The sequence below is a fragment of the Phyllostomus discolor genome, chromosome 10, assembly GCF_004126475.2.
Source record: "Phyllostomus discolor isolate MPI-MPIP mPhyDis1 chromosome 10, mPhyDis1.pri.v3, whole genome shotgun sequence".
Classification (NCBI taxonomy): domain Eukaryota; kingdom Metazoa; phylum Chordata; class Mammalia; order Chiroptera; family Phyllostomidae; genus Phyllostomus; species Phyllostomus discolor.
The window spans coordinates 45223750-45242710 of record NC_040912.2 but is presented as its reverse complement, the minus strand read 5'-3'; the positions used below and the strand labels follow the sequence as shown (position 1 = coordinate 45242710).

The 18961-nt window shown below is 37.4% G+C and overlaps 1 protein-coding gene across 1 annotated transcript in view; it reads left to right on the top strand.

Moving 5' to 3' along the window:
- The window catches only part of DNAJC2 (DnaJ heat shock protein family (Hsp40) member C2), a 33321-nt gene that overhangs the window by 14113 nt on the left and 247 nt on the right, over window positions 1-18961 (top strand). The window contains 18 exon segments of the mRNA XM_036010270.1: window positions 723-821; window positions 5289-5430; window positions 6968-7048; window positions 7937-8000; window positions 8160-8185; window positions 8479-8570; window positions 8840-8902; window positions 8905-8960; window positions 9373-9421; window positions 9424-9521; window positions 12565-12653; window positions 12727-12796; window positions 14264-14448; window positions 15351-15451; window positions 15566-15657; window positions 15659-15677; window positions 18686-18751; window positions 18754-18839. Of these exon segments, the coding sequence (XP_035866163.1) occupies window positions 723-821; window positions 5289-5430; window positions 6968-7048; window positions 7937-8000; window positions 8160-8185; window positions 8479-8570; window positions 8840-8902; window positions 8905-8960; window positions 9373-9421; window positions 9424-9521; window positions 12565-12653; window positions 12727-12796; window positions 14264-14448; window positions 15351-15451; window positions 15566-15657; window positions 15659-15677; window positions 18686-18751; window positions 18754-18839 (1478 nt within the window).

The window sequence follows — 18961 nt, the reverse complement described above, 5'->3', positions numbered from 1 at the left end:
AAATAGAAACAAAAAAGAATTGTTGAGCATGAGTGATGAGCGTAGTCTTAAATAATTACATCTAGTGCTGGTGGGGCTATAGTGAAAAGGATGTCCAAAGAGGAGTGTGAAGTGGTTTAACTTTAGAAGGGACGTTGTTGCTGCATTTTCAGTCGCTAATTTCACTTCGGTAAATACATCCTAAGAAAAAATCCTGAATATGGAAAAATACTTCTCTACAAAATGATTAAGTTAGGATTTTTAATAATGGAAAATTTGAAGCAATCTAAATACTCAGTGGTAGAGAAATAGTTAAATAAATTATGGTAAATCTACTTGAAATGCTGTACTAGGCACCAGCAATCATTTTTATTTTGAAGTTTGTAAGAACATGGAAAATGCAAATACTGTAGTGTTAGGTTGAAAAAACAGAATATAAATTGGTGTATATATATGCATGATTATACTTAAAGTTTTTGAAGCATATGCTTAAGGGGAAAAAAGTCTGTGGAAATACACTAAAATGGTAACAGTAATCATCTTCAGGTGCTGGCACTTTGGCCACTTAAAATAATTCTTTGTTTCTCTGTAATCTCCACACTTAATATAAGCTTATCTTTTACCATAGGAAAAAATACTTTTAAATTAGCATTGTGATTTTAGAGGTGGTCTGTTTAGCTTGTCTTTACTTTTAGTTTTGATATCTAAAGGAACAAAGTATCTAAATCTGGCTTCTTTTGTAGATAAAGCCATGGTTTTAAAGCATCACCCAGACAAACGGAAAGCAGCTGGTGAACCAATAAAAGAAGGCGATAATGACTACTTTACTTGCATAACTAAAGGTAAGAAAATATTTTAGAGTCAGGAGTTTCTAATAATGATGATTATTCATTGCTGGGATTGGGTTTCCAAAGTACACTGTAGTTCATTTAACTATATCATGACATATTAAAAACATTTTTAGTTACATCTAGTTATTTCTGGTAATCTTCCTGGGAGCCTCACTACACAAAGTGAGGTTCTCCCAACCAGCAGCATCAGCAGCACCTTGCAGCTTGTCAGAAATGCAGAAGCTCAGAGGCCCCACACCAAACTTGCTGAATCGGAATCTGTATTTTAACTAGATCACCAGATTACTTTTTTTAAAATATACATGTAGAGTGCCATCCAATAGATCTGAGCTAGGGCCTTGGGTTCTGCAATTATTTTATATATTTTTTTAATCTTTTATCCTCACCCAAGCACATTTTTTCATTTCTTTGAGAGAGGAAGGGAGAGAGAAAAACATTGGTACAAGAGAGAAGCATCAATTGGTTGCCTCCCACACCTGGAGTGGGACTGAACCTGCATCCTAGGTATGTGTCCTGACCAGGAATTAAGCCTGCAACCCTTCCATTACTGGGCAATGCTCCAACCAGCTGAGCCACACTAGCCAGGGCACCAGGTGATCTTATGAGACACTCATCCTAGGTTAATTTATATGTGTTATATCCAATGATGAAAATACTAAGATTTTTCTCCATTTCAGATAATAGTACTTTATAGGACTAAACTGTTCCTCAAATGTTTGGCTAATTTACATCAAGATGTTGTTTATATCCTAATATAGGACCCACTACTGTTTATTGCTATTTACATAGCCATATTACATATTTACATATCCTCATTAAGCAGATTAATATAGGTACCACCACTTCTAAATGTTTCCTTAAATGTGATTTTACATTTCAATGCTAATTGTTAAAAGATTGTATACACACTTTTCAAACTCATTGGCCCACTCTTACACACAATGTTCAAGATGCCTAAGGTCTTTTGATCTTTCAAAACCTCAGGATCTAACAGTTAATTTTCTAACAATTCATTTTTCTTCAGGGGATGAGTATTTTTTAATAATGTTTTAATTACACTTAACATACAGTATTATATTAGTTTCTGTTGTACAAAAGGATAGACATTCATATAACTTATGAAGTGATTACACAAATAAGTTTAGTACCCATCTGACACCATACAGTTATTGCAGTATTACTGTCTATATTCCCTGTGCTGAACTTTACGTCCCTGTGACTTCTTTGTAACAACCAATTTGTACTTCTTAATCCATTCATCTTTTTCACCAATCTCACTAACCCCCTATCTGTCAACCATCAGAATGTTCTCTCTATCTCTGAGACTGTTTCTACTCTGCTTTGTTGTTTATTTTGGTTTTTAATTTTGACGTATAAGTGAAATCATAGGACATTTGTCTTTCTCTGACTTTTTTCACTCAGCAGAATACCCTGTAGGATCATCCATGTTGTTGCAGCTGGCAAGATTTCATTTTTTCCTTTTTTTTTTTTAATGACTAAGTCATCCCATTGTACATATACAGTATTCTTCTTTATCCATTCATCTACTGATGGACACTTAGGTTGCTCCCACATCTTTATTTCTTCTCTTTCTTTCTTTTTTCATTTTTTTTTTGAGAGAGAGAGAAGGGAAGGAAGGGAGAAAGAGAAGAAGAGAACCATCAATGTGTGGTTACCTCTCATTCGTCCCCTACTAGGGACCTGGTCCACAACCCAGGTGTGCGCCCTGGCTGGGAATCAAACCAGTGACCCTCTGGTTTGAAGGCCCGCACTCAATCCACTGAGCTACACCAGCCAGGGCTCATGTCTTAACTATTGTAAATAATGTTACAGCAAACATATGGGTGTATATGTCTTTTTGATTTACCATATTTTGCCGTGTATAGTGTGCACCCATGTTTTTGGCCCAAATTTTCAGGAAAAAAATCTTTTGTTTTAATTTTTTTAATCATTTATTTATTCATATTTAAAAACAAAACTGATTATCATATTCCAGGGAAGCTCTTTATCTGTCCTTCCATTCTAAATAATAACTTTGCTGGGTAGAGTAATCTTGGTTGTAAGTCCTTCCTTTTCATCCACTTTGAAGATTTTGTGCCAATCCCTCTGATCCACAGTTTGAAAAATCAGCTGGGAATTATAGGGGAGCTCCCTGTAGGTAACTAACTGCTTCTCTCTTGCTGCTTTTGAGATTGTCTTTAACCTTTGGCACTATAACTGTGATATGTCTTGATGTGGGCTTCCTTGCCTTCATCTTGTTTGGGACTCTGCATTTCTTGGACTTGGTGTATCGTTTTCCTTCAGTAGTGTACGGAAGTTTCCTATTGTTTTTTTTTAATAGGTTTTCAGTTTTTGTTCTCTCTTTTCCTTCCAGCATCCCCATGATGTGAATGTTGATGTCCTTGAGGTTGTCCCAGAGGCCCCTTAAACTATCTTCAGATTTTACTTATTTTTAGAGAGGGGAAGGGAAGGAGAAAGACAGGGAGAGAAACATCAGTGTGAGAGAGAACCATTAGTAGGTTGCATCTCATACGCTCCTGACCAGGGAACAAACCCACAGGCTTGTGATCAGGAATCAAATCAGCAACCATTAGCTTTTTAAGACAACGCCCAACCAACTGAGCCATACCGGCCAGGGCCATCTACTTTATTGTTGATTCCCTGTAATGTATTCTTCATTTCCGACTGGTTCTTTTTTATGTGTTCTGTGTCCATTTTTATGTTTCCTATCTCTATGTTGTTGAACTTCTTACTAAGGTCATTTACTCTTCCCCTAAGATCATTGAGCATCATATGACCAGTGTTTTGAACTCTGCATCTAGTCAATTGCTTGTCTTCATTTTGTTTATTGCTTTTTCTGGAGTTTTGTTCCTTCACTTGGGACATGTTTCTTTCTCTCCTCATTTTGGCTGCTTGCATGTGTTTGTTTCTGTGTTTTAGGCGGAGCTGCTACATGTCCTGGTCTTAGTAGAGTGGTTTTATGCAGTAGGTGTCCTGTAGGGCCTAAGGGCACACGGCCTCTTGGGTCACCTGAGCTGGGCATTCCAGGTGCAAGACCCATATGAGCTGTGTGCACTCTCCTGCTATAGTTGAGCTTTGATTGCTCTTGGCACCTTAGTGGGAGGAATTTACCTCCATCTTAATTGGTTTCAGTGACTGGCCATGACCACCATGGATATCTGCTGTTCAGGGGCTCACTCTACAGAGCAGGACTGCCTTCAGCAGGGGTCTGGTGCCTGATGAGTTTGCCCTTGAGTTGTCGTTCAGGGAGGTGGTTAGGTGGTGCTTCAGCATGATCTGAAGCTGTCCACTAGGTTAATTGATTCTGGGGCCTCCTGGGAGGTTCAGTCCGAGGTCAGTTGCCACCTGTGCCTTGTCCAGAGCAACCTGGCATGGGCTGCAAAGCGATCTGCAGATGGCTGCTGGGCTGGGAGGTGCTGGGAGAGGCCAAGCTGTGAGTGTACTAAAGCTGGTCTAGGACCACTTTGCAATATGTATGAGGTATGTGGAGGCTAGGTGCTGCTTGTTTAGGTTTGTGAATCTTTGAAATATTTTAAGAAAGTCCAGAGCATGAGCCAAGACAAGCTGTTTCTATAGAAAAGCCACTGGAAACAACTTGGGTGGGCCTGCAAGTTGGGTGGGGCAGGATCTCAGGGATCACCAGGACAGGGAGAACAGTGTTGCCAGGTTGATAAAGACTCAGATATGGTGCCTACCTGCTGACTCTGTGGGGAGAGGCCTCAGCAAAGGAACAATGGCCTCTTCTAGCACTTCTGTCAGGGAGAAAGCTGCCCCTTCAACCTTTACCTTGATGCTGGACAATTCAGGTCCTCCCTGTATGTCTCTGGTGTCTTTTGAGTTGCTCAGAGCAAGTGAATCCATGTAAGACTAACGGTCCCATGTGTGGGCCCTTTAAGAGGAATTGCCTAGAATCCAGAAGCCCAGAAGTTATGGGGACTTCTCTTTCTGGCACTGGAACCCTGGGCTGGGGGCCTGGTGTGGGACTGGGACATCCCATTCCTCCAGGGAGGCCTCCACAGTGGAGAGATACTTCTTCCAGTTTTAATCCACTACATGTGGGTGTGGGACCAACTCATTCGGGGTCTCTATCCATTCTACTAGTCTCAATGTGGCTTCTTTATATCCTTAGTTATAGGACTTCTGTTCAGGTAGATTTCAAGCATTTCTGAATGATGGTTGTTTTGTAACTTAGTTGTAATTTTGATGCAGTTTATGGGAGGATGTGAGACCCATTTACCTACACCCCCATCTTGGCCAGAAGAGCCACTTAAGGAATTATATACAGTAGTGCTAGAGTTTTCCTTACCTAAATCAGTTCTAATCCCCAAGCATACAAAATGTTTAAATATGAAAAATAACTTTTTTTAAAGGAAGGGTTTATTTTCTCACAGGAAAAAAAAATGTCACAGTACTGTAACCTTATCATTTTTTCCTCAGCTTATGAAATGTTATCTGATCCAGTGAAAAGACGAGCGTTTAACAGTGTAGATCCTACTTTTGATAACTCAGTTCCTTCTAAAAGTGAAGCCAAGGACAATTTCTTTGAAGTGTTTTCCCCAGTGTTTGAAAGGAATTCCAGGTGAGTTAAGGTGTCCCCTTGTGATCCTTATGCTCTATTGCAGGGATTTTCAACCTTTTTCAGCTCATGGCATCCATAAACTAATTAATAAATTCTACAGCACACCAAAAAAATATTATTTTGCTGATCTGACAAAAGAATAAGTATAATTTTGACCTCATTCACACTGGATGGCTGTCATTGTGTCAGCTGTGTCATTTTTAATTTAACAACCTAAGGGAAAAGAGGTCAGTGCCACAGATTTAAATAATCAGGTATTGCATGTTTTAAAAATTCTTGTGGTGTACCGGTTGAAAAAATCACTGCTCTGTGGGCCTGCCTCTTGTAGTCTCCAGGTTCTGTTTTGCTCTGTAAACAAAGTTTATCCTTCCATAGTGAAATTCTTTTATAAGTCATGACATGTGTTCTTTTATGTTTCCTTTGGGGGACAGAACTGACTTTATGTAGAGTCATACTGATACTTAGGTCTCAGTAATTCCTCTTTTTTTTTTTTTGCTTCTCCTTATTATTAATGGGTACATTACTCTATTTGGCCCATATCATTTGAAAAAGAGCTTTCTTATTTTAACATCTTATTATGAGGTTCTCTGATGAAGGATGACTTATGTTTAAGATTAAAGCATATGTAGTTATTTCATTTAAAATCAGTTTTTACATAGGATATCCCAGTATTCTAAATTTTTTGGTTCCATCTGCATTGAAAAGTTTTTACAGAGTACATCTTGACTGCACATTGGCGTTACCTGGAGAATGTGAAAAAGTTCTGGTATCTGGGTTCCACAAAGAGATTGTGGTTTCAATGAAATTGTTTTGGAATTCATATAGGGTTTTTTATGTTTCCAGGTGATTCTAATGTGCAGCCAAGTTTGAGAACCACTTTGGTTAGCCATTTGGTATGGCCTGATATTTCTTCTAGGCTTTCTTCTCACATTTGTTTTTTAACAGTGCTGAAGGTGGTGAAAGAATAAAAAAGCAGTATACTATTTGTTAATGGAATGGTTTTATAGAATGGAAAATATGTCAGTAAGCAACCTTAGGATCCTTCATTATGTGACATATGTGCTAGATAAAGTGCTGAACCTAAGTCGTGCCTCTTTGGGAGCAAATGGTAGTAATGAGGGGATGGAACTCTGTCTCCTCTGTGAGTATTAACAATTTTTAAAAGCTAGGCCTATGTAGGTTGCTTCTGTACTGCCTGTTTACAGGCAGGAGCCAAGTGAGTTTGGAAAAGGGGGCTTTAGTGCCTACTTTTCCTAGCCAGCCCCGGGCAGCTGCTACAACCCTACAACTTACAGAATTAAAGATAACCTGATGGTTAAAACACCATTTCATTATTTTCTCTCCCATCCACCTTTGTCCTCTGTTGCACCTACATTGTTTCATAATCTTCCAGCTTTATCTCTTAGTACTAGAGGATCTAGGAGAGGGAGATTTGGGGGATTAATAAAAACTCTTATTGTTTTTAATAGATTCATTTGTCTGTTGAACTTTTGTACCAGATTTTTTAATTGAATTTTTCTTTCTTTTAACATTTCAGATGGTCAAATAAAAAAAATGTCCCTAAACTAGGCGACATGAATTCATCATTTGAAGATGTAGATGCATTTTATTCTTTCTGGTAAGTAAATACACTGATTTTTATGATGCTGTCATTTTTTTAAAAAGCATATGTGTTCAGTAAGTACTTAATTGACTCTTCATAAATTAATTAAGGTATGGGAGAGCCTTCACTGAACAAAAGTACTTTTTCAGGAATTAATGCATATTTTCACACTGTGTTACCTCCTATGTGATATTTAGACTTTCAGGATTTTTTAATGTTTTCTATTATTCAAATTTCTAGATATCAAACACACTGTAGTGATAAAAAATGGAAATTGAGAAGTCATTTGAACTGAATAAAAATAAATACATATTCGTTTAGCTATCTTGCTATTAAAAGTAGTTAGGTACATGTGGAGGAAACAGTACTATTTGTCTCTATAACTAATTTCTTAATTTTTAATAAGCACAGTATTCTGTGGTTATTTTATATGTGCTGTATTTTCTCATTAAGTATATGGTAAATTGAAACATAAAATCACTGTAGAACAAAAATGATTAAATTTAGCTCTATCAGTTGTACTTGCTTTTATGCTCAGAAGATGCAAACCAGAGATAAATAGCCACTACTGTGGTTACTTTAAGACTTGGCAGACTAGCAAAGGTGGAGGCAGGGAAAATTTAACAAATCCCCAGCAAGGGAGAAACCTAACAGAAGGAATAGCAGGGAGGTATGATTTTGATCAGGGGAAATGATAAGTATATTTTAGATTTTCATACCAAATACAATGTCATTTAAAAAAAGAAGAAAGATTTGAGCATAGTGTTAATTCAGTACCAAAAGAGAGTGGATGCATCTATTGAAATGAATTCATCCACTTGCCATTAATGTTTTTAAAATTATATATTCTAAGTTAAGTTTTAAAAGTTGATTTGTTCTTGTGGATTTTACTTCTGCTTATAGGTATAATTTGATTCTGGAGAGAATTTCTTATTTAGATGAAGAAGAAAAAGAAAAAAGCGATATGGTATGTATATAAATCATTAATTAAGGAAGGATATTTAGTTAGTTTCTTGGTATTTGTGATGATGTAAAAATATACTACATATATTTCCTTTTATATTTCTCTTTGTGTATTCTTTTTAAATGAGCTTTGATATTTTGAAGACCCTTCTCACAAGTTAAGCTAAATGAGGCCAGATCAGTTGTCAGGTAAGATATACTTAAGAAAATGTTCAAGGAGTAGAATTATCCAAAAAGCTCAATTCAACAAATTCTTTTTCTTCTGGTTGCTTAACCTACATTTATTTTAATTTTTCTTGGGACATTTGGTGACATAAATATTCCAAAAATATAACCCAAATGAATTATAAGTAGAATCACACTTTAATGTTAATAGTTACATAGCATTATAAGTTTTTCAGACATTATTTACATAAAAATTATATTATATTTTTAGTCTTACCTATGAGCAATATTTTGTTTCCAATATTTCTATTTTATAGTCGCGATGAGAGGAGATGGATTGAAAAGCAGAACAGAGCAACAAGGGCACAAAGAAAAAAAGAAGAAATGAACAGAATAAGAACATTAGTTGGTAAGTATAATGATTTTCTTAAGTTTTTTTTATTATTAAGATTTTATTTATTTATTTTAGAGAGGGAAGGGAGGGAGATAGAGAGAGAGAAACATCAGTGTGCGGTTGCTGGGGGTCATGGCCCTACAACCCAGGCATGTACCCTGACTGGGAATCGAACCTGTTGACACTTTGGTTCACAGCCCGTGCTCATCCACTGAGCTATGCCAGCCGGGCTAAGTTCTTTAATTAAATGTTAGAAATTCAAAAGATTGAATTTTTTCTGGTAGATAATGCATATATCTGTGATCCAAGAATAAAAAAATTTAAGGAAGAAGAAAAGGCCAAGAAAGAGCAGAAAAGAAAGCAAAAGCAGAAGCAAAACGGAAGGAACAAGAAGCTAAAGAAAAAGTAGATGACCTTGATAAAGTTAGAATTGAAATGTTTCATAAAATAATTTTCCCGTCTCATTGAAACAAATACATAATGTGGAAGCAGAGAATTAGGTGCTACGTGATGAATCATAACTCGTACAATTGCTAGAGGGATTCTTCCTTACCAGTAAACTTTGTAGTCATAAACATGATGTCATAAAAATTTCTTTAGTACATGCTTATTCTAATATGTATCTTTTATTTCTAATCAATGTTTGTCGAACTTTACAGTTGCATTTCTCCTCATTCAAACCTTCAGTCTCATTAAGTTTGACATATCATCTTTTTTCTAAATTAATTTATTAAAAGATTGCATTTTTTAAATAAGATTATAGAGCATTTGGGAATTCTAATTTTCTTATTAAAATGATTTTACTCCCATTTTAAAGCAAAGACAAGCTGAATTAGAAGCTGCTCGATTAGCTAAAGAGAAAGAAGAAAGGAAGTTAGACAACAAGCATTATTGGCAAAGAAGGAAAAAGATATCCAGAAAAAAGCCATAAAAAAGGAAAGGCAAAAACTTCGAAACTCATGCAAGGTATGTCAGGCTGACTGAACAAACTAGGTAACAAATAAATAAAGTTGCTGATTAAACTTCAAAATATTTCTTTTTTATATCATGCAAATTAAAGTGTTGTACACATTTTATCTCAAAATGTAAATGTTTTTAAATTCACTTTTTAAAAATTTCATGCATGCATATTTCAGTATGCAACTCTGATTTTTTTTTATCTAAACATGCCATTTTCAAAGCTAAGAAACTTATTTAATATTCTAATACTTGGTCTGTAGTTTCTTGATTATCTGAGCAATGTCTTTTTTAATTGGTTTATTCAAGTTAGGATCTAAATAAGATATTTGCAGAGTCTTCAGTTTTCTGTTGGCTAATTGTGGAGCCTGATGACAGACTCCCTGTATCACCATCTTCCCTCCTTCCTCCAGTGCCATTCATTTGTTAGAGGAACCATATTATTTGTTCTGATAATGTGCCACAATTTGCTTTTGACTGGTCACTTCCTTAATTGTGTAGAATTAATTCTTACCTTAGAAAAGGTTTATTTTAGAAGTTAAACCTTGGTTTTTTAAAGAATTTAAAAGCTTTTATTTTATCTAAATAAAGGGGTAACATTTAGGTGAGTACTGATAGTTTGCATTCAAATGTATTTTTCACTTAAAAATATTGATCAAAAAACCCCAAAAGTTTTCAAATGTGATTTTGTCCAAGAGATGTTCTTACATTTAAAGTGGTAGAGTCAAAGACCAGTACTGTTCCTTATCAGAAAATACAAAATATTTTCCTCAGATTTTACCTAGAAAATTGTTTTGAGAAGGATGCAGTATATCGTAGTGGTAAAGAGCATTGGCTCAGGGCAAGCAGCCTGGGATCTAAGTCCTTCTCTACTTAACTATCTGTGGCCTTCAGGCTGTTGCCTCAGACCCCTTTGTTCCTCAATTTCTTTACCTACACAGTAGCTGAAATAATGTCTAGTGATGGAGTTGTGAAGATTAAATGAGATCTTCATGTAGTGCTTTACATGTAGTACTTGGCACATTGGGCATATAATGTGAAAGCAAAAAAAAAATTAAAAGGCCAATCAGAAAATAAAAAGCTTGAATAGTTCTTAGAGATGATGCATAAATGAGGTTAAAAGTTCTGGCATTTGGTAACTTTGTTTTATTGCCCCTTTCCAGCATGAGTTCAGTTATTCATTTATCAAATATCCGGTGAGTACTTATAATGTGCCAAGCAGTTATAATTGATGTGGATATAATGATGACACAGTCCTTGACCTTAAAGGAGTCTGCTGGTTAATGATGGAGAATGACAAACAGCTGTTTCCAACACTATAAGATGAGTAGTAGGATGAGAAGGTACCAAAAAGGTAGTCAGGGAAGGCTTTCTGGATCTAGTAGGATTTAATCAGGTAAAGCAGAAGGTGTGAGGAATTAGCAATAAGATATCACAGAGCATTGAGAGAATGCAGTGTTCCAAAGGAATGGGGTTTAATGAGCCAGAGACCACTCGAGGTAAGAAGGAGCCAGATCTTGAAGGACATTATATGTCTGCTATTTAATCTGATGCTGAGTTGGTTTTAGTCAAGATGTGTAGAGAGACTGGTAGTGGTAGGGAGACGCAGGAGTGCGGGGGAGTAGGGGAGAGCCGTAGTGGTTAGAGAAACTAATTGGGAGACTTTCATCATAATCCAAGTGAGAGTATTATGGCAAGAACCTTAGTGCCATAGAGATGATAGGAGTAGAAAAATGTAGATGAAATGAACCAGTATTTAGGAGACAGAATAGGCTGCTATCTGTTGGGTATCAATTATATGTTGGAGGTATTAGAGAAGGAGTGAGGGTTAATATGTCTTGGTTTCTTGTATGGGACACTGGCTGGATGACAGTATAATTCAGTAAAATAGAAAACAGAGGAAGAGGTAAAAGGTGGGCAAGATGATGATTTCAGTTTCAGGCCTCTTAACCACAGTGAGGCATTCAAATGAAGATAAGTGATAGGGTGTACAAGTCTGGAATTCAAGAGTGGGATCACCCACATCTCAGTGGCACTGGGAACCTTGTGAGTAGATGAGATCACCCAGGGAGACAATACAGTGAGGAGAATGGAGGGTGGAACTCTGGCAAACTGCAATACTAAAGGTACTAACAAGGAAGAGGAGCCTGAAAGAAGTGACCCAGACAAGTAGGAAGAAAATCAGTAGTGCTTTTGGAAGCCTAGGGAAGTGTGAACAGTAAAAGACGAATTGGAACCTTAGTGAGAGCCAAACTACGTGGATTAAGGAAGCAAAGAAAAGTGAGGAATGGAAGGCATTAAGTGTCAGCAGCATGGGAAGTACTTTCCAATTCTTGTACATCCAGATACATCACAATGTTCCATTCTAAGTATAATCTTTAATCGAATTTTTCTGATACCTCCTATTCTTTAACACATCACCTTTTCCTTTAGTTTCAGTAAACTTAATATTTCCAGCTCTGGTCAGGTGAGTCAGTTAGTTGGAGTATCATCCTTTTTGTGGAGTACACAAAAAGGTTGCAGGTTTGTTCCCCAGTCGGGGCATGCACAGAAGGCAACTGATTGATGTTTCTCTTTCTTTCTCTTTCCCTCTTCCCTTCTCCCCCCACCCTTCCTCTCTAAAATCAATAAAACACATCCTCAGGAGAGGATTAAATAATAATATAATCCAGGAAATTTTATAGTTTGGCCCACAACACACTACTTAGAATAGGCAGCTTAAAGGGATTTTAATTTGAGTCATATAAGATTGAGTCATTTGATTCTTAAGTGGTTCTCAGAGGAATATTCTGACTTTTATAATATCCAAAGTTCTTCTGCACCATCACCTTTTTTGTTTTGCTCTCCCACCCACTTGTTAATGTCTTTTTTATTGCTAGGAGGTCAGGAAGAGCTATGGGAGGTACCCTGGAAGTGTGGTTGTTGATGGTCAGAAGACGATATGCTCCCCTCATGAACCTCTTGAGAACTTTGTGCTTTTTAATTGTGTCTATGGATGTATTTTTGAGTATCAGTAGATACAAGATGAAAATGTTTATGTTTGTGCTTTTAGACCTGGAACCACTTTTCTGACAATGAGGCAGAGCGGGTTAAAATGATGGAAGAAGTGGAAAAACTCTGTGATCGCCTTGAATTAGCAAGGTATAACTGTAGAACTAATACTGAAATCTTCTCCTGGGCTTGGGATAAAGTTTCATCCCTTCTTTCCCCTTAGTTTACAGTGCTTGAATGACACACTCACATCATCTACAAAAGAAGTAGGAAAGGCTGCTCTGGAAAAACAGGTAATAGAAGAATATATCACTCCTACTTTGTATTTAGCATATATTTCTGCTTATTGTATTGCTTTCACCTCAGTATTTCCCCACCTAACATGTAAGTTACTACCAGGGCAAAGAGGGCATTTCTCTTGGGTCCCTCCTCTGCTTTGCTTACAGTAAGTGTTATTGTTGATTTAAATTGCATTTAGTGTATATGGTTATAATGTATAATGTTTGATTTGTGTTATCCTAACACATTATTCATAGTTTTTTTAAATCATTCTTAGAAAAAAATACTTGACTATTCATTGAATATTTTTGTAGGATATTTAGAACCAAAAGATATATTTGTTCTGCCTAATCTCAACATTTTATGGATGATAAAAGAGGCCCAGAAATTCAATTCAGTGCAACAAGTATTAGTACCTACTATACATAGCACTGTGCCTAGGTGTTCTGTCAAAATGCCAAATGCTATGGCTACCACAAAGGAGTTCAGGAACAATTAGGCTGAAGAGAAAAGGCCTAAGGACCAAAAAATGAGGGGCCCACAGTAAATGCTGTACGTTAGACAGGAAGTGCCAACCCCAGGTTGGAGTGGTCAGGGAGGGCTCAGTGGAGGGTTTGAGCCAGCCTAAAGGATGGACAGTGTGAAAAATGAAGGTCAGGGCAACAGCATGAACTGTAAAATACAGGGAGCAGTAGGAAGTTAAGGGGAGATGAAGTTGGTTAGGAAAAGTAGCACCAAGTTAAGCATGTTTTTAATACCATGATGGCTGGTTTCCATTACTAGAGATCTTTGAATAGGAAAGGGTTACCACTGCACTATTAATCTTTGATAGGCAGGACATATTAGGTAAGTGTAAGTTACTAGTTATAAGACTCTCACTGGAAGGCTTGAACTGGGAGAGTAATGATGGGAATCATTGGAATTGTTGGGATTTAGTGACCAGTTCTGAGGAATTGAAGTGAGGAAAGGAGTCCAAAATGACTCCAAGAGAGCATCCCACAGAAGCAACAAAGTCACGTAAAGGTTTTCTTTTTTCACTTGTGCATGTCTGACTACAGATTGTAAGTAACATTGTAAAGGGTAAAACCTCAAGTTAAAACAGAGGCCACTTTACTGTGTTACCTTTTTGTAGAAAAATAATTGAAATTACCTGCTGAAAGAGTGGGTATGAGCTTAAAGGTTTGAAATGGCCTCGTGTGTGAATAACCTAGTGACTGGAGGCTTGACAAGTAGTGTCCAAGGCAAGTAGAAGTCGCATGATAGAAATAGAAGGTGGGTCAGGCAAAGAGTGGTTTTTGGTTCCTTAAGCAGAGCTTGGCCGCCCATAAGCCCGAATGAAAAGCTGATGCCAGTCTTGGGGTTGCCCTGCATCGTTGTCAGGACAATACTGAGAGTTGAGAAGAACCACAGACCCCACCCAGAAAAGGAGTGTAGAGTAGCAAGATGCTTTAAGTCCCTGGCTTACCTATTATTTTGTGTAGATAGAAGAAATAAATGAGCAAATTAGAAAAGAGAAAGAGGAAGCTGAGGCTCGAATGAGACAAGCATCTAAGAATGCAGAGAAATCAACTGGCGGAGGTGGAAATGGCAGCAAAAACTGGTCAGAAGATGATCTGCAATTACTAATAAAAGCTGTGAACCTCTTCCCTGCTGGAACAAATTCAAGGTGCTAATTTTAATTAAATTTCTCTTAATTGCATACTGGAGCCTGGGGATAATGTAGACAAATATCCAACTAACAGCATTGGTTATAGCAGGAACTTCCAGAGATAAGCTTCAGTCTGGACAGACTGTCTTCCACTAAATTCTGTGCCACAGTGGGAAGTATGAAAGGCAGAGTGTATTTTGAACCTACTAGTCTTGACAACTTACACCAACACACACACACAGCAGGATGCTTCATCAGTATCTGAGGAAGTTAAAAATTATGAGACAAACCTTGGCCGTTATGTTGGCTTATTCCATCATGGCTTGTATTAGGGACTAGAGTCTGTGTCAATATTAATTCATTGTTGCTTCTCACTTCAAACCTGAGCTTATTGCAAAGTTTTGCCTTTAGAACTTCAAGAAGTCTTAGAAATCCAGGCTCCCTCATTTATAAGATCAGGAAACTAAAGCTGTTTTCAGGGTCATTTATCTCCTAAGTATGTGTACAAATGGTGGGATACACAAATGTGAGGTTTTATTTCCATTGATTTGTACACAAAATCTTACAGAAGCAAAAACAATAGGCAATAGTGATAATTAGACCAATTTAGAGCTAGGTCTATAGATTTATAGTTGACCCCTCTGCATTAAAAATGTAAGGGTCAGCCCTGGCTGGTGTTGCTCAGTGGATTGAACCAAAGTGTCGCTGGTTCGATTCCCAGTTAGGGCACATGCCTGGGTTGCAAGCCAAGTTGTTCCCCCAGTAGGGGGCCATGTAGGAGGCAACCCACCACATTGTTCTCTCCCTCTCTCCTTTCCTTCCCCTCTCTCTAAAAATAAAATATTTTAAATAAATAGAAATGTGTCATTCGGTTTTTGTTTTGGAGGTTCTTTTCCTTACTATCATATTGATTGCTCTAGATGGGAAGTTATTGCTAATTACATGAACATACATTCTTCTTCTCGGAGTGAAGAGAACCGCCAAGATGTTATCAGCAAAGCAAAGAGTCTTCAAAAACTTTGTGAATTACAGTTTTGTTTCTTTGATACCTTGAGTACTTTTAAAAATAATCTGTACAAGTAATGAAAGACTAATGAGGTGATCTGTAATATATTTACATTTTTTCATTCTTCAGACCCACATCAAAAAGATGACATAAACAAAAAGGCTTTTGATAAATTAAAAAAAGAACATGGAGTTGGGTGCCCTCAAGCAGACAATGCAGCAACCTTCTGAACGATTTGAAGGTAATTAAATTTTTTTCTGTAAGTAGAAAATGCTAGCCATGTATCCACACTGTGTGAAGATATACAAGACCTAAGGTCTGTGTTCAGAATGATTGGAAATAGTGGTTAAGCAGACTGGAAGGTGTAAAGCAAGCATTCAGGACAGTCATGAATTTAGTTTAACGCTACTGAGAAGTGCAGTTCTCCACAGTGTCCTTAGGGGAGGGGTGTATTTGTTTTGTTCACCAGATTTTACAATCACTGCTGGCAGATATTGGGGCAGTTGAAATTGGATAGATCTTTAGACCTATCCTGACTGAAAAGTACACTGTAACTAAGAAAATGATCTTGTTTTTATGGAAGAACTTAGAAATAAGGGACAGCATGTCATGCAGCTTACATAAATGTGTATACAGAAAGAGTAAGCAAGTATGGTGAAGTGTTTCACATATTGGGAGTCAGGGTAGAACAGGTAGGGATTCTTTATTACTCTTCTGAAATTATTTCAAAGTAAAAGAAGTGAAAAAACTGTTAGGGTGCTGAGATTGTCTGGCTATTCTAGCTAATTTGATTGCTCTGGACCAGTGTGTTTCAACGGAAAATCAGACTAGACTCCCTAAGCCTCCTTCATAAGCGGGTTATGAAATATATTTAATGGGTTATGAACAGAAGGTGTCAGAGCATATTACACCCATTTTATGAGTATTTTTTTTGTGGAACTTTTGTCATGTATGTGTGTTGTGGGATGTGACATTTTTTTCTGTTGAGTTTCTGAGCAAGTTGAGGAAAGTTGTTTCCCTTCATGCATTTGTGAGCCACTAGTCCTTCTTCCCTAAGCTAATCTTGGGTATGCTTTCCAGATCACCATTCCAAATATATATTTTGGGATTAGCTAATAGCCTTGACTTTACGTGTAACCCTGGCCCCGTCCTCTAGTCTGTCACACTTTCCTGTGCTCCTAGACTAGTTCATTATCCCAAAATTCAGTTTGAAAATATTGAGACTTTACAATGTTCTATAAAGAGGAAAAATGCATCCTGCAGTTGCAAAAATCAGGGGTTTTTTGGGCGGTCTGGGTTGGGCATCTTTGGGTTTTAAGGTAAGCACCAAAGTGGAAGTTCCGTATAGCTGGAGGGCAGTTTGTAGTTTTTTTTCCTTCTGCTCCCTTATGCCTTCCACAAAATAGCAGACAACATTCAGGTGTGAGCACACTGTTCTCAGCCCTTTCTTCTCAGGCTTATTTCCATGTGGGAGGCAGCCAGTCTTCTGTGAGAGGGGTGACCCTGTGAGGGCAAGAATGTGGGCATGACTCCTCTTCACCTCTGATGGGGCCTAATGGACAGTCTCCTCTCTAATTGCACCAGTAAGCAGCAAGCTGGCACCAATTTTTTTTTTTTTTTAAGATTTTATTTTGGGGGGGGGGGGGGGAATGTCAATGTGTGGTTGCCTTCCACACGCCCCCTACTGGGGACCTGGCCCACAGCCCAGGCATGTGCCCTGACCGGGAATTGAACTGGCGACCCTTTGGTTCACAGTCCAGCACTCAATCCCCTGAGCTATACCAGCTAGGAACCACTTTAATAGTGTTTTTTCTTGGGAATTTTACAGCATTACATGTCCATTTATTTTGGTGTTGTGAATTGGAGAACAACAGAAAATTATGTTACATCTTTTTCCTAAGAGAGGAAATGAATTAAGTCTATGGTGTTAAATGTAGGCAGAGGACCAGTAAAAGGAAATTCTGCTAATGGCTTCTTATAACTTAAAAGCTGACTTCAAAAGTTCCTAATCTGTCTTCAAATACAAATTCTCTGCGTTATGAGCTGGTGTGGTAGTATTGTTTAACTTGTCACAGTATGTGTTTGTATGTATGTTTAGTAACTTGTTTCTAGGCTTCACGTTGTAGCATATCTCACAGGAAAAAATTTCAAGTGGTAGTCAGACTGCTGGTAGGATAAGTGTTACTGCATTCTCACTGCATGGCGTGAAGTAATTAAACTGCAAGTATCTATTAACTTAGAGTAACCAGTCATCTTTTTTAACCATTTAATATTGTCTTACGAAGAGGTGGGATGTTGTAACACTACATCCTTAGGAAGGAATCTTTCTTTTTTCTGGTATGTATATAATGTCTCAAACAGTAAAGGTTTAGTTTAATAGAGGCACCTGGCACTGGCTCCACAAGTTTTTAGATGTGAATGTACCACACTAGAACACGGGAATCTAAGCTCACTTTCCCTCTACAGCACTGAAACTTTGAGCACTTCACTCACTTTCAGTAGTTGTGTCCTCCTGTGTAAACTGAGAATGGTTTCCAGGATCTCATGTAGCTAAAGTTTTGTAACTGTGAGGTAGCTCTTTCCACTAATCCTGTAAGGAACTAGATAAATATGATTTAACAACAAAAAAAACTTTAGTGAGTATGTAAGGTTGTAAGAAACAAGCAATATAAGGCAGCTGTTTCCTATTGAGCTACCTAGATTTTTCTCCCTCTTCTAAACACTCAGGTGTTTATGTGTCTCATCTCTAAAAGTTTAAAATTACACATGATTTGAATGGGCACTTACCAAGATACTTGTGCACCAAAAGACTCATTGGAAAGGTGTTCCAAGACATTTTTGTATAATTGGGATTTTCTTTTTTTATTCACTTTTTAATTATGATAAAACATGTATCACATAAAATTTAGTATCTTAACCACCTTTAAGCATACAGTTCAATAACATTAAGAATATTCACACTGCTGTGCAACCGCTCTCCAGAACTCTTTCCATCTTGGAAAACTAAAGCTCAATGCCTATTAAACAACTCCCTGTTGTCCCTCCATGCACCACCATTCTACTTTCTGTCTCTGTGAACTTGACTATTCTGAGTACCTCATACAAGTGGAATCACACAATGCTCACCTTTTTTGTATTTCACTCAGCCTAATGCCCTCAAGGCTCACCCATAGTGTAGCATGTGTCAAAATTTCTTTTTAAGGCTGAATAATATTCCACTGTGTGAATAAGAATTTTTTCTTAAAACAGGTCCATGCACAGATTTCACCCCTTGGACAACAGAAGAACAGAAGCTTTTGGAACAAGCCTTGAAAACATACCAGTAAATACACCTGAAAGATGGGAAAAAATAGCAGAAGCAGTGCCTGGCAGGACAAAGGAAGGACTGCATGAACGATATAAGGTTGTAGATTTTTTTGAGCTATTTATAGACTTTTGCTTATTTCCATACTACAATAGTCATGGGGCCAAAATTACAAAGAAATGATCTTAGAAACTTTCAGAGCTCTGGCAGTTAGTAAAAAG